The sequence below is a fragment of the Dermatophagoides farinae genome, chromosome 4, assembly GCF_024713945.1.
Source record: "Dermatophagoides farinae isolate YC_2012a chromosome 4, ASM2471394v1, whole genome shotgun sequence".
Taxonomy (NCBI): domain Eukaryota; kingdom Metazoa; phylum Arthropoda; class Arachnida; order Sarcoptiformes; family Pyroglyphidae; genus Dermatophagoides; species Dermatophagoides farinae.
The window spans coordinates 2,071,401-2,084,050 of record NC_134680.1 but is presented as its reverse complement, the minus strand read 5'-3'; the positions used below and the strand labels follow the sequence as shown (position 1 = coordinate 2,084,050).

Below are 12,650 nucleotides of genomic sequence, written 5' to 3'. Positions count from 1 at the left end.
TTAAATCAATATAAAAAAAAGTGAGAAAAAAATGTTTTTTTTCAAGTTCAAGCCATTTAATCATTTGAAATTTTTCATGGTCAAATGAACGAACGAATAAAATTAACAACAACAACAACAACAACAATCATTTCCATATATATTCAATGTGTGTGTATGTGCAACGCATTGAATATTCATCTATTTTTTTCGTGAATAAAATTTCAAATCTGAAATTTGAATTGAATGAAAAAAATTTTGTCCAAAATGTAAATAAACAGAAAAAAAATGGATAATTCATCAAAAGTATTGAGTCATAATCTTAAAAATCGTCTATATAATTTTAATGAAAATCGAATACAATCTATATTCAATAAAAAAAATTAATAATGATAAATCATCATTTATTAATTCGAATCAAAATAATGATTCTGATGTTGATTATAATGATGATCAACGCCACTATGAATTGATTCGTCGTCCACCTGATTATATGGCAATGATGACCAATAATGATGGTTCGAATTTTAATCTTCAACAACAACAACGACCACCACTATATGGTGATGAGCAACAAAATCAAATGATGATTACATTACAACCACAAGAATTGGCAATGATGAACTCGAATTATCAACAGCCATCTATAATGATTATGGATAATCATATTCAAAATGATAATAATAATCATCATTATGGATCGAAAAAGACATTAATTGGATCAGAATTATCATTGGATAAAAATGGCAGAAAAAAGAAGTCCATTTTTATTCGATTATTATGGCCAATATTTGCCATTTTCGGATTAATTACATTATTGATTAGTCAATCAATTTTACTTTCATCTGAAAGTGTTGTATTGGATGGTTTCGCTAAACAATTGGATGTAAATGATGCTAGTGCTATTTTGCCAGCCTGGTAAGTCTAATTATTTAAAAAACTGGAGTATTAGTAAAATAAAATAAAAAATAGCTAACAGATTTTTGTCTGTTTGTTTATCTATTGAAGGAAAAATATTGCCCTAGATTCGGAATATTATATGTTTGGTATTAAAAATCCTGATGAATTTCTGCGTGGATCAAAACCTGAATTTGTCGAGATTGGCCCATTTAAATATCGTGAATTTCGTAGGCGTAAAATTTTGGAATATAAACAGGATAAAGTTGTATTCACTGAACGTACACATTTTCAATTCAAAGAACATGAATCTCGATCAATGATGGAAACGATCACTGTCGTGAACACTCCATTATTGGTATGGTAGAAAAAAAATGTGAAACTAATTGGAAATTTTTTTTTTAGCTCAAAGTAATAATTTTTTTTTTTTGGTTTCGTTTTGTTCCATCCACCATTTTTTATTCAAAGGCGATATTATATGGAGTGAAAGCAACGATTAAAAAAATGTCACTAAACTTTCTTGATCCAATCGTAAAGAATATAATGGCCAGTATTTTAGCTGCAACCGGTGAACAAATAATTGAAAGACGAACTATTTATGAATTGTTGGAAGGACGACAAATAAATTTGTTAATACTCACAGAGAAATTATCTAAACCATTGCGTTCGATTGGCCTGGCAATCCCAGATCTGGGTGAATTATCCGAAGGTTCGGGTAATAAAATCCGTAATCAAACATTTGGATTTATTTGGCAACGTGCCGATATTGATGTTGGTCCATACGAGTATTGGAGACGTACAGAAAATGGTCATATATTTAGCCATGTATATATGATTGAAGGAAGAACGTAAGTGTTTCTCTCTTTTTTGATTAAATTTTGAATTTTAATTTGACGATTTTTTTTGTTATTTCAATTATGAATATAGATTATTTCCTGAATTTCGTAGTCCATGTAATGTAATTCGTGGTTCAGATGGTATGCATTTTGGAACAAAAATTCAACGAGATATTATTGAAGTATTTAATCCACAAACATGTCGTCCATTACGATTTTTACGTAATCAAAGTAATTCGTATGTTTCTGGTATAGAAACCATACGTTATGATCTAGATGTACATCAAATTGATATGCGTATAAAAAATAATCGTTGTTTTTGTTTACAAACATCATTGGCTAAATGTGATGGTTGGCAAGATTTATCACCATGTACAAGTGGTATACCATTAGCTATTTCATGGCCACATTTTCTTGATTGTCCAACAAGAGCTACTCAAGTATTAGGCCTAAAACCGGATCGTCAACGTCATTCATCTCATCTAAATATTGAACCAAATACTGGTCTTACGTTAGAGGCAAAAGTTAGCATACAATTAGGTATAAAAATTGATTCAACAATACCCGGTTTTAGTTCTGTTCCACATATGATTCTTCCAATTTTTTGGACAACTCAGGTAATGAAATTTTTTTTCGTTTTGTTTAATCATTTGATCCAATTTCATTCATTGATTTTTTTTCCATTTTCCTCACGTAGTCTGGTGGTCCAAACGAAACAGAAATGATGCAATTCAAAGCATTAGTATTTCTTATACATTTTGGAAATATAATTTTCGGCACTATCGCTTTGGCCATATCGATCATGTTGTTTTTCTGTTCTTGTTATAGCTATAAACGACAACATAAAATTAAACCAATTTTGTAAATTTTTGTCTAGATTTTTTTTTGTTTAATTTTAAATTTTTTTAAAACCAAATTTCAGAATTATGATGACTATCTGCGCATTATTCGAATTTGATTTTTTTTTTTAAATCAACATTGAAAAAATTCCTGAAAAATTTCCCGTCCAATTAAAAATTTATTTCGGTAAATTTTCACATCGAATTTTATCGCTCATGATAACCATTGATCATATTATCATATTATCATTTCAAGTACTCATCATAGTACAATTGATTTGTTTGATTTATTTTTTTTTTGCTCTCTCTCTCAACATTTTATATATGCCATAATAATTATATATGACAATCATCATTATCGATGGTAAATATCCTCTCTCTCTTGTTTTAATGTTCTAATCATTCGTTAAAAATATTTGGGTACCTTTTTCCTCGAATATTCGATCATTTTTCAGTTATTATTGGTCTGTGAATAATATTTCATTTTGACATTGTCCAGCATTGACATTGTATCATTGAAATATCAAGAAAAATGGGTTGTTGTTGTAAAGTTACAACATTATTTCTGTTGATCGTTGCCGGTTTTAGCCTATATCAATTCTATCCATGTCTCTTCAAATGTCATGACAAGCCAAATTTTGATACTTTTAAAGTTGATGATTGGTTTGGCCGTGTTATGCTTAAAGGTTTGGTATCCTAATAATTATCGAATTATATAATTGCTGACATTTGAATTTTTCTTTACCATATGAAAAATTAGCCAATCAAAAAATTCCAAAAGATCCGGTTGATATTAAATCATTCCGTTTGAATGTTTCCGATGCCGATCTAAATGATCTTCATGATCGTCTTAAACGTTCACGTTTTATTGATCATTTACAGGATACACATTTTCAATATGGATTTAATTCCGATTATCTACGGGTTGTACAACAATATTGGCAAAATAGTTATCAATGGCGTAAACATGAGCAACAGATTAATTCATATCCACAATTCACCACACAAATCGAAGGTTTGAACATACATTTTTTCCATGTTAAACCGAAAACAACGGCTAAAGTGAAAACAATCTTTCCGATTCTATTGGTTCATGGATGGCCTGGAAGTTTTTATGAATATCTGAAATCGATACCGATGCTTACCGAACCAGATTCCAATGGTTATGCATATGAAATCATATTACCATCGATACCTGGCTATGGTTATTCTGAACAACCACATAAACCTGGATTCAATATTCCAGCTGCTGCAAGAATTTTCGTTAAACTGATGAAACGTTTAGGACATGAAAAATTCATTACACATGGTGGTGATTGGGGTTCAGCCATTTCATTGGCCATCTCGACAATCTATCCGGAAAAGTATTTTTTGTATGTTGTAAATTCAATTTCTAAATGTTTCGTTTGTATAGTGTTCGTGGCCTACATTTAGTTGGTAATTTTTTCCAACCATCAACTTTTGGTGATTTTCGACGAATGTTAATGGCATACCTGATGCCTAAATATTATTTCGGTACTGATGATTGGCAAAGGCAATGGGAGAAAACGTTTCCATTTTGTCAAAAATTTAAATCTATGCTTCTTGAAACTGGTTATATGCATATTCAGGCTACAAAACCGGATACAGTAGCTGCCGGTTTAGCTGATAGTCCAATCGGAATGGCTGCATATTTATTGGAGAAATTTTCGGCTTGGACACATGCTAACTATATGGAACTATCGGATGGTGGCCTAGTGGATAAATTCACGATGGATGAATTGTTAACAAATGTTATGATCTATTGGACAAGTGGTAATATTGCTGCATCACAACGATTTTATCTGGAAAATATGCAAAATTTCAAATTTATGCAAACCTTAACGCAGTAAGTGATTGTTATTGTTAATTTTATTAAAATTTTAATCAATTTTTTCAAACGCACAGAGCACAAGTCAAAGTTCCATCAGCAATTATTGAACCTACACATGATCTAATGAGAGCACCAAGGAAATTTATCGAGCATTTACATGAAAATCTTCTTCAATTTACCGATTCGAATGTTGGTGGACATTTTCTGGCATTTGAAGAGCCTAATATCGTTGTCAAAGATATAAGACAATTTTCAAAAAAATTACTAGAATTTGAACAACAAAAACGAAAAGAGGAAGAACAAGAACAGCAACAGAAAAAACATGATGAAGTCTAAGCGATGATTAATCCCGATGAAAATAACGTTCATATCAATGTCAATAAAATTTTTCCAAAAGTGTTATTTGATATTCAAAATTTTTAAACTTCAATAAAAATTCAATACAAAGAATCTGGTTTATATTTGTTTTTATTTTACAATAAATCTTTTAACTAGAATTTTTAATTGGCAATTAAAATTTTGCAATTTTTATCTGAATTCATTTAAGTTGCGGTTGCTGTGATGATGATGTTTGACTTGGCTGCCAGCTTTGAATTTTCGGCGGTGTTGTTGAATACGGTACATATTGATAACGTGTACCGGTCATGTTTTCTTGATGATCAATCATCCATCGATGTCGAGAATATTGTGCTTTTGTTGGTGGTATATCGGTCATATAATGTAGCCAACCATGCCATTCGGCCGGTATCTGACTTGCATCATAATCCAAATGTACACGATCAGCATATTCAATCCAACGATTTGCACCATGCATAAATTCATTATTTTCATAATAACGATTACCATATTTATCTGTACCAATTAATGTACCGATTTTAACGACATCATAACTAATTATAAAATAAAAGAATTTTTTTTAATAAAAAAAAAACGAGTGAATCATATCAATAAAATTACCGATAAAGTTTTTTAATCGAATTAATCACTCCACCATTATGTTGAATGGTACGAAAAAATCGTTGCAATTTATCCAATGCTAATAATTCTTTGATCGACATTTTTTTTAATCCAGAAAAAAATAAATTTCGTTTTGGATTAGAATTTTTTTCTTTCGTTGTTGTTGTCAATTTTTTATGCTTAAAATACAGGCCAACAGTTTCACCTTCGATGAAAATATTGCCCAATTCATACATTGTTATAAAGAACGTTCCACCTATAAACAAAATTCAGGAGGTCCTTCTTATTTTTTGCTTTGTCCATTTCCCAAAGCTAAAAATATATTTAGTTTGCCTTTTAATTTCTTTGATGATGATGAAAATATTCACATTTCAACAATCAAGGACGATCACTATCGATTATGATGATTGAAATTTCATTTCAAAAACACAAGTTTTTTACGCAATGTGAAAAATCATTTTTTAAAATAATGATTGTCTTTTTTATTTGATTTAAATTTGACTACTATCTATCTGTTTACAGTATTGATAAACGTATTAAATAATCTAACTAATAATAATGATGATTGTTAATTTAATCACCTATTTCAATATGAATTATTGGCGACCACTTTTATTGTATTTAATTACATTTGAAATGATCATTTTAAGTATTACAATATTAATCCATATGAATGTCATCCGATGTCGTCCATTTATATGGATATATCGCTGAATTATTATAAACAACAACAACAATCATCGATTCAATTTATACAAAATATTCGTATCCGTTTAAAATTACTAAATCATCTAGATGAACGTTTAAACAATAATCACATGGTTATCGGAATCTATATTATACAATGTGTTCATTTTGGAAGTTTTTAATTCTTTATTTTGGATATTTTTCACGTATTAATAATACATTTCAAGCATCACATGAAACTTTAATTGATGATTATCAATCAACAATGTGAAAATCGAAGGCCATCCATTTATTTATTCATTTGGCGATTGAAGATGAAGAAAATCTTATTATTCAATGACAAAAAAAAACCACTGCAAAAATTAATCGCATCAAAAAAAAAGAAAAATTGTGGAAAAAAAGATAATTGATGTTATGTTTGATTCGAAAATGTTATCGTCATTGTCGTTTTCGGAGCATTTGAGAAAAAGAGAGAAAAATTTTATCTTTAAAAAATACATTTCCATCAACATAACTAAAAAAAAAATCGAATCAAATCTCGTTCAATCTGTTGATGTTGTATTCAATTCTGGTTACTCAATATCATTCATGATGATCGATCAAAAAAAAGAGAAAACATAATTCATTGGAGAGAAACATTGATGTCAACATTTTCAATTTATTTACTTAATATTTTTATTCATCAATGGAAAGTTCATTTCTCTTTTTCACTCGGACTTGTGTGAATTTCATTCTACAATAAACAACGTTTCTTCAAATTTTATTGTTCGACAGTAATATCAAGATTGATGAATTTTTTCATTGTTACTTGTTTTTTGCTAAATTTTTCCTGATAGTTTTTGATAAATTGTCATAAATTCTGGTTAGCAGTAGTGTTGGTGGTGCAGAATTGGTTTGTTGATTTATTATTGATTTTTCTCATATAATCATATAAAATTTACATTTTCATTCGCAGAATTCGTAAAAATCAATTCTACTGTGGGAATTATAATGAAATCCGATATAAAAAATAAAATAACGAATGACGAAAACGAATCAATTCAAAATGTTGAAGATGAAGATGAAGATGATGATTCACTTGTTTATTGTAATGATAATGTTGGTGATCCAAAAATTTGTCTAGTGATATCATATGATGACAAAATCACCAATAATAATGATAATCAGAATGATGATGATATGATTTCAATCGGCGCAATTGAATTACAATGGCAAAATTTAACCTTTGAAATTATTAATAAATCAGTGGGAAAATTCAAAACTAATGTACCAGATAGTGGTACGGCAAATCATCAATATTATCGTGATCATCGTCGACGACGCTTATTACAATCATTGAATGGATCGATTCGTACAGGGGAAATGACCGCTTTAATTGGTCCAAGTGGTTCGGGAAAAACAACACTTTTAGAATGTATTTCCGGCCGTAATAAATTATCTCAAGGAATGATAAATGTTTGCACAACAACAACAATCGTTAATAAAAAATTAACGGAATCAATTCGTTTGGCATATCTATCACATTCGGATACAATGATGATGATATTAACCGTCCAGGAAACCTTATTGTTTGCATCGAAATTGATGACCAGCCATGATGATTGTAAACAATTGGAAGCAAAACAAATAACGAATAATTTAATTACGAAATTAGGACTAGAGTCTTGTAAAAATATCTATGTTGGTCGATGTTCAAATGGCCAACAAAAACGTCTTAGTATTGCATTGGAATTATTATTTTCACCAACAATACTGTTGTTGGATGAACCAACCAGTGGCCTGGATTCGGTTGCATGTTTTCAAACCATACGGTTATTGCGTGAATTAGCCGATGATCATCAACAACCAATCGCTATCATGTTGTCCATACATCAACCGACAGCATCAATGTTGAAATATTTTGATAATCTTTATGTAATGGCTATGGATGGTCATTGTTTATATCGTGGTCCAAGCAATCAAATGGTTGATTATTTAGCCGCAAACAATTTACAATGTCCTACATATCATAATCCAGCGGATTTTATTGTTGAAATTGGCGTTGGAAATCTATGTGATATGAATACTGTTGAACGATTAATAATGGCTGCAAAAGCTCAACAACAACCACAAGAATCAATGGTGGGTGGTAAAATGATTCCAATCAAAAAAATTATACAACAATCACGTTCAATAACAAATGAATTCAACATACGGCAATCAATGCAGCAATTTTTTCAACTATGGTTACGTTCGGTAATGTTACAATATCGTAATCCATCAGAAATACTTACCCGTGTATTCGGTACCGGAATCGTCATATTTATCATATGGTTAATTTACAAAGATATGCGATTAGGTGAAAATGATAGCTGTTATCGTCCGCTTATACGTAATATGATACGTGATCGATTGGAAAATAATAAAACATCTATATCGAACGATTTTGAATGGTCAAAACAAATGTTGGAGGAAAGCCATAATCAATTTAATTATGCATTCTTATTTTTCATTGAAATGTTCATTGCATTCATTTCAACATTACCTGTATTGCTCACATTTCCAATGGAAATCATTGTTATACGACGTGAATTATCACATGGTTGGTATCGATTACCAATTTATTTTCTAGCTAAAAATATGGTTACCATTCTACCATCATTGATCATTTCAATTTCATTCGCAACAACAATCTATTTTATTACCGATCAACCATTGGATCAACATTGGCGTTTCATATATTTTAACATCATTCTGATGTTAATGGCCTTGGTTGGTGGTGGTGTCGGTCAATTAATATCTGCATTGTTTGTTAAACAAGCAAATCAAGCATTAATATTTGCTGCATTATCACAGATGGGATTGATACTGTTTTCTGGTTTATTCGTACCGAATTCATCGTTACCTGTACCATTAAAACATATGACTTATGTTTCACAATATAGACTTGGTTTTGAATCATTAATAATTAGCATTTATGGCTATGATCGTTGCCGTATTTTCAATGATCTCGATGATGATTATCAATTTTTAACAAACGATGCATTATTAATACGATTATTTAGACATCAATTTCCAAACAACGATACAATGCTGACCATTAAAAAATGTTTACGAAATCAAATGCATGATGATGAACAGGAAACATTTTATTCAATTTATAATGAAATATTCGATTCATTCGATATGATCGCGGGTAAGTCGGAAACATTTTCCATTGCAATCCGTGCATTCAATATTGTTGATGAACAACTTTATTTCAATATAAAAATGTTAATATTCTATGCAATTATATATCGTATATTAGCTTATATTGTATTATATCGAAAAGTTCGATTCTAAAATTGAAAATCAATCAAAATTGATCAATAAATTAAATGAATCAATTTGTTTGTCTGAAAAATAAATAAATAATTATTTTGTGAAAAAAAATTGACACTAATTGTTATGACCGACCTTGTATGTCGTTCGAATCATATAATAACTATATAGGTATTGACGACTGGAACTTGAAAATCGAAAATCGATCAATATACCATCATCATCATGATGGTGATTCACATTTTATATTTCCAATACCAGTGCAACAGACATTCGTTTATTGTAATGAATTCAATCATATGTATGTATTTCTTAATTTTAAAGAATTGAATTTGTTTTTTTAATTCTCAAAATTTTTTTACATCATTTAGAATGTTGTATCATCATGATGCTAATGTTATGGTATGACGAAGATGATAATAATTCAAGTCAAATGAAACAAATTCGTCATGTACATTCATTTTCAATGAATAATCTACGTGATATATTTAAATTATATTCATTACATTCATTGTCGCCATCATCATTGTCTATGAGTGAGTAATCATTCAAGATTTTTATGTATCCAAATGTCATAAAATACAAAATACAGATCAGAAATTTGACGGATTTGTTGTTTTGATGATGATGAAAAAAAGAATCAACTAATTGGATTGGATTAACTTATCTAACCTAATGTATGTGGATTGAGCAACAAATCTTTTGGTGGCCGATTAACATGTTGTGATGATTTCGATAATGATAATGATGATGATCTACATTAATCAATTGTAAAGAATCAAAGGTCGTCCCAGGTGGTATGATTATGTGATTCATTCTTTTCCTATAATGATATGGAAAAAGGATTATTTTTCACGTGTTTTTATGTGATTTTCAGTTCATTTGTTGGGCAAGTGCTTTTTTCGATAGCAACATTGGAATACTGATCTTGTGTTTTTGGAGAACATTTTGATTCAACCATCATTAGGTATAAATATGGATCAACCAATCGATGATTGTCATCACTCTAGATCAAACAGTCAAACAAACAACCATCAGCAAACAAGCAAATTGAATTCATCAGTTTTGAAAAGTAAAAAATCTAAATCCAATCATCATTATGAAATTATTCATCTGTTTGGCATTGTTTCCATTATTGATGGTGGCAGCAATCGATGTCGAACCACAACAACAACTAGAAGAAGAATTGATCAATATATTTGAATCTGATGAACAACAACAAAATGAAGAAGCAGAGAAAAACGAAATTGATACCGATCGTCGTCCAGTATTCCGTTGTCCACGACGATTTGGTTATTATCCGGCACGAAGATGTTATCAATTTATTCAATGTTCAAATTATCGCCCGTATACAATGAATTGTGCACGTGGTACACAATGGGATCAACGTCAACTAACCTGTGTCCATCAAACCGATTGTCGTCGACCACGAAACTTGGATGAGAAAGATACCGATGATGAAAATAATGAACGTCGTCCACCAAAACAATTCCGTTGTCCAAGACGATCTGGTTATTATCGTGCCCGTAACTGTTATCAATTTATTCAATGTTCAAACGGCCGTCCATATGTAATGGATTGTGCACCAGGTACACAATGGAATCAACGTAAACAGACCTGTGTACATGCAACCAATTGTAAACGACCACAATCAAATGATGAAGTGGATGAAATTGAACGTCGTCCAGCTCAATTCAAATGCCCAAAACCGTCCGGTTATTATCGTTATCGGGATTGTAATCGCTTTATTCAATGTTCAAATGGCCGACCATATGTAATGGATTGTGCACCAGGTACCCAATGGAATCAACGAATGCAAACATGTGTTATGCTTCGTGATTGTCGTCCACGAATGGCAGAAGAATCGGATGTTTCAGATGAACAACAAGAAGAATAAATCTTGGTACGACATTTCATTCGAAAATATTTAAAATAATTAATCAATTATTATTTCTTAATTCTCGCGAGTTAATTTAAAAAAAAAAATTTAAGTTCATGACAGAAAAAATCGAATAAAAATAAAAATTTGAAATTTCAAAAACAAAACAATTACTTTGTTTGGTTAGCCATGGATAGATGGCGATATTTGACCAACTCGTTATCGTTAATTATTTGATGCAATTCTTCACATTCAAACATCTGTATTCGTGTTATTTTTGTGCTGAATGTGGATTCTAAATGATGTTCCAATGAATCTGGTTTTACTCCCTCTCTTTTGAACTCGAGTAATGAAATCCTAACAACAACAACAACAACAACAATAAGAATTCTGAAATGACTACAAATCGTCAGCTATAACGGTCTAAAAGTTTTAGCAATTTTCGTTTTCATTCTCCTGTTACTCCCACACAATCACTCAATTGCTATAAAAATTGGCATTCAATTATAATTGTTGTCGATTGTGCTCGTAACCGGAATTTTCGATAAATTTTATTTCATTATCCAAAGAAGAATAAGAATAAGAAAGTCAATCGTCAAATACATTCTAACTGATTGCATCTATATATGGCCAATTAACATTATCATTTATCGAATTCGTTATTGGTATTCTTTGCTTACATCATGCTCTGTTCTGATTCATGTATTGTGTCTGTTTTTGTGTGTGATATTTGTTTGAATAAAACTTTTTTTCAAGTCATCATCATCATTGATTCGATTTTGGTGATAATAATTTGTCCGAATATGAATGGCTACATTTCTGTATTCCAAAAAAAAGAGGATATTTTCACTTATGGTTTCGGAATTCGAGTTTGATCGATAAAAACAAAAAATAGAATAATTTAAATAAAGTTTGTGTTTAATATCTTAGTGTGACAAGTGTGAACGAAATGAAAACGATGATCCAGATCAATTCATTCCCACACACACACACACACCATCCATTTGCCTATTACACGAGGAAATATCAGTCAATCTGGAATCGTCATCAATGATTATAATGTTATTATTGGCTACAATTTTCACAATCACAACTTTGACAATGAGCCAGTAGAGAAAAGAATAATTGTGAATAAGATTAAGACAAAAATTTTTCTCCCGAATTCTTCCGAACAACAAGAAGAAAAACTTTTTAAAAACGATACACACACACACACACAAACACATGGTGATGATGATGAGATTTATTGTCATCATTGCTACCATTATAGCAACAAAAATATTTCAACTTTTATTTTTTGTATGAAATTTTCGTTGTCATCGTGATAATAATGGTTGTATAACATATACACATTCGAAAATCAACGATAAATTTAATGATGATTCCATTCTTGAGAATTGTTTTATTTTTTTCAGATTATTTAC

General features: G+C 30.3%; 5 protein-coding genes across 5 annotated transcripts; 4 read left to right on the top strand and 1 right to left on the bottom strand.

Moving 5' to 3' along the window:
- Window positions 1–144: 144 nt before the first annotated feature.
- LOC124490215 (scavenger receptor class B member 1) lies at window positions 145–2,743 on the top strand. The gene is made up of 5 exons (XM_047052680.2): window positions 145–897; window positions 988–1,234; window positions 1,345–1,724; window positions 1,804–2,329; window positions 2,410–2,743. The coding sequence occupies exons 1-5, from the start codon at window positions 326–328 to the stop codon at window positions 2,575–2,577; spliced, it is 1,893 nt and encodes a 630-aa protein (XP_046908636.2). The 5' UTR covers window positions 145–325; the 3' UTR covers window positions 2,578–2,743.
- A 5-nt stretch (window positions 2,744–2,748) lies between these two features.
- Window positions 2,749–4,853, top strand: LOC124490217 (epoxide hydrolase 1). The gene is made up of 5 exons (XM_047052683.2): window positions 2,749–2,915; window positions 3,007–3,237; window positions 3,312–3,915; window positions 3,966–4,418; window positions 4,478–4,853. The coding sequence occupies exons 2-5, from the start codon at window positions 3,084–3,086 to the stop codon at window positions 4,737–4,739; spliced, it is 1,473 nt and encodes a 490-aa protein (XP_046908639.2). The 5' UTR covers window positions 2,749–2,915; window positions 3,007–3,083; the 3' UTR covers window positions 4,740–4,853.
- Window positions 4,854–5,547, bottom strand: ND-B17.2 (NADH dehydrogenase (ubiquinone) B17.2 subunit). The gene is made up of 2 exons (XM_047052689.2): window positions 5,361–5,547; window positions 4,854–5,293 (listed from the first exon to the last, which is right to left on the bottom strand). The coding sequence occupies exons 1-2, from the start codon at window positions 5,459–5,461 to the stop codon at window positions 4,942–4,944; spliced, it is 453 nt and encodes a 150-aa protein (XP_046908645.2). The 5' UTR covers window positions 5,462–5,547; the 3' UTR covers window positions 4,854–4,941.
- Window positions 5,548–5,945: 398 nt separating this feature from the next.
- Window positions 5,946–11,393, top strand: LOC124500434 (ATP-binding cassette sub-family G member 1). Its single transcript, XM_075730190.1, has 4 exons — window positions 5,946–6,939; window positions 7,003–9,222; window positions 9,519–9,648; window positions 9,719–11,393. Exons 2-4 carry the CDS (start codon window positions 7,038–7,040, stop codon window positions 9,753–9,755), a joined length of 2,352 nt encoding a protein of 783 aa, XP_075586305.1. The 5' UTR covers window positions 5,946–6,939; window positions 7,003–7,037; the 3' UTR covers window positions 9,756–11,393.
- On the top strand, window positions 10,295–11,393 carry LOC124490222 (uncharacterized). The gene has a single exon (XM_047052688.2). The coding sequence runs from the start codon at window positions 10,447–10,449 to the stop codon at window positions 11,242–11,244; it is 798 nt and encodes a 265-aa protein (XP_046908644.1). The 5' UTR covers window positions 10,295–10,446; the 3' UTR covers window positions 11,245–11,393.
- Window positions 11,394–12,650: the final 1,257 nt, after the last annotated feature.

Coding starts and splice junctions, on each gene's coding strand:
- LOC124490215 (XM_047052680.2), top strand. CDS start 326: ATGAAAATCGAATACAATCTATATTCAATAAAAAAAATTAATAATGAT. Junction 898..987: donor AGTGCTATTTTGCCAGCCTG/GTAAGTCTAATT, acceptor TATCTATTGAAG/GAAAAATATTGCCCTAGATT. Junction 1,725..1,803: donor TATATGATTGAAGGAAGAAC/GTAAGTGTTTCT, acceptor TTATGAATATAG/ATTATTTCCTGAATTTCGTA.
- LOC124490217 (XM_047052683.2), top strand. CDS start 3,084: ATGGGTTGTTGTTGTAAAGTTACAACATTATTTCTGTTGATCGTTGCC. Junction 3,238..3,311: donor TGGCCGTGTTATGCTTAAAG/GTTTGGTATCCT, acceptor ATGAAAAATTAG/CCAATCAAAAAATTCCAAAA. Junction 4,419..4,477: donor TTTATGCAAACCTTAACGCA/GTAAGTGATTGT, acceptor TCAAACGCACAG/AGCACAAGTCAAAGTTCCAT.
- ND-B17.2 (XM_047052689.2), bottom strand. CDS start 5,461: ATGTCGATCAAAGAATTATTAGCATTGGATAAATTGCAACGATTTTTT. Junction 5,294..5,360: donor TCGATTAAAAAACTTTATCG/GTAATTTTATTG, acceptor TTTTATAATTAG/TTATGATGTCGTTAAAATCG.
- LOC124500434 (XM_075730190.1), top strand. CDS start 7,038: ATGAAATCCGATATAAAAAATAAAATAACGAATGACGAAAACGAATCA. Junction 9,223..9,518: donor TTCATTCGATATGATCGCGG/GTAAGTCGGAAA, acceptor ATAACTATATAG/GTATTGACGACTGGAACTTG. Junction 9,649..9,718: donor TGTAATGAATTCAATCATAT/GTATGTATTTCT, acceptor TACATCATTTAG/AATGTTGTATCATCATGATG.
- LOC124490222 (XM_047052688.2), top strand. CDS start 10,447: ATGAAATTATTCATCTGTTTGGCATTGTTTCCATTATTGATGGTGGCA.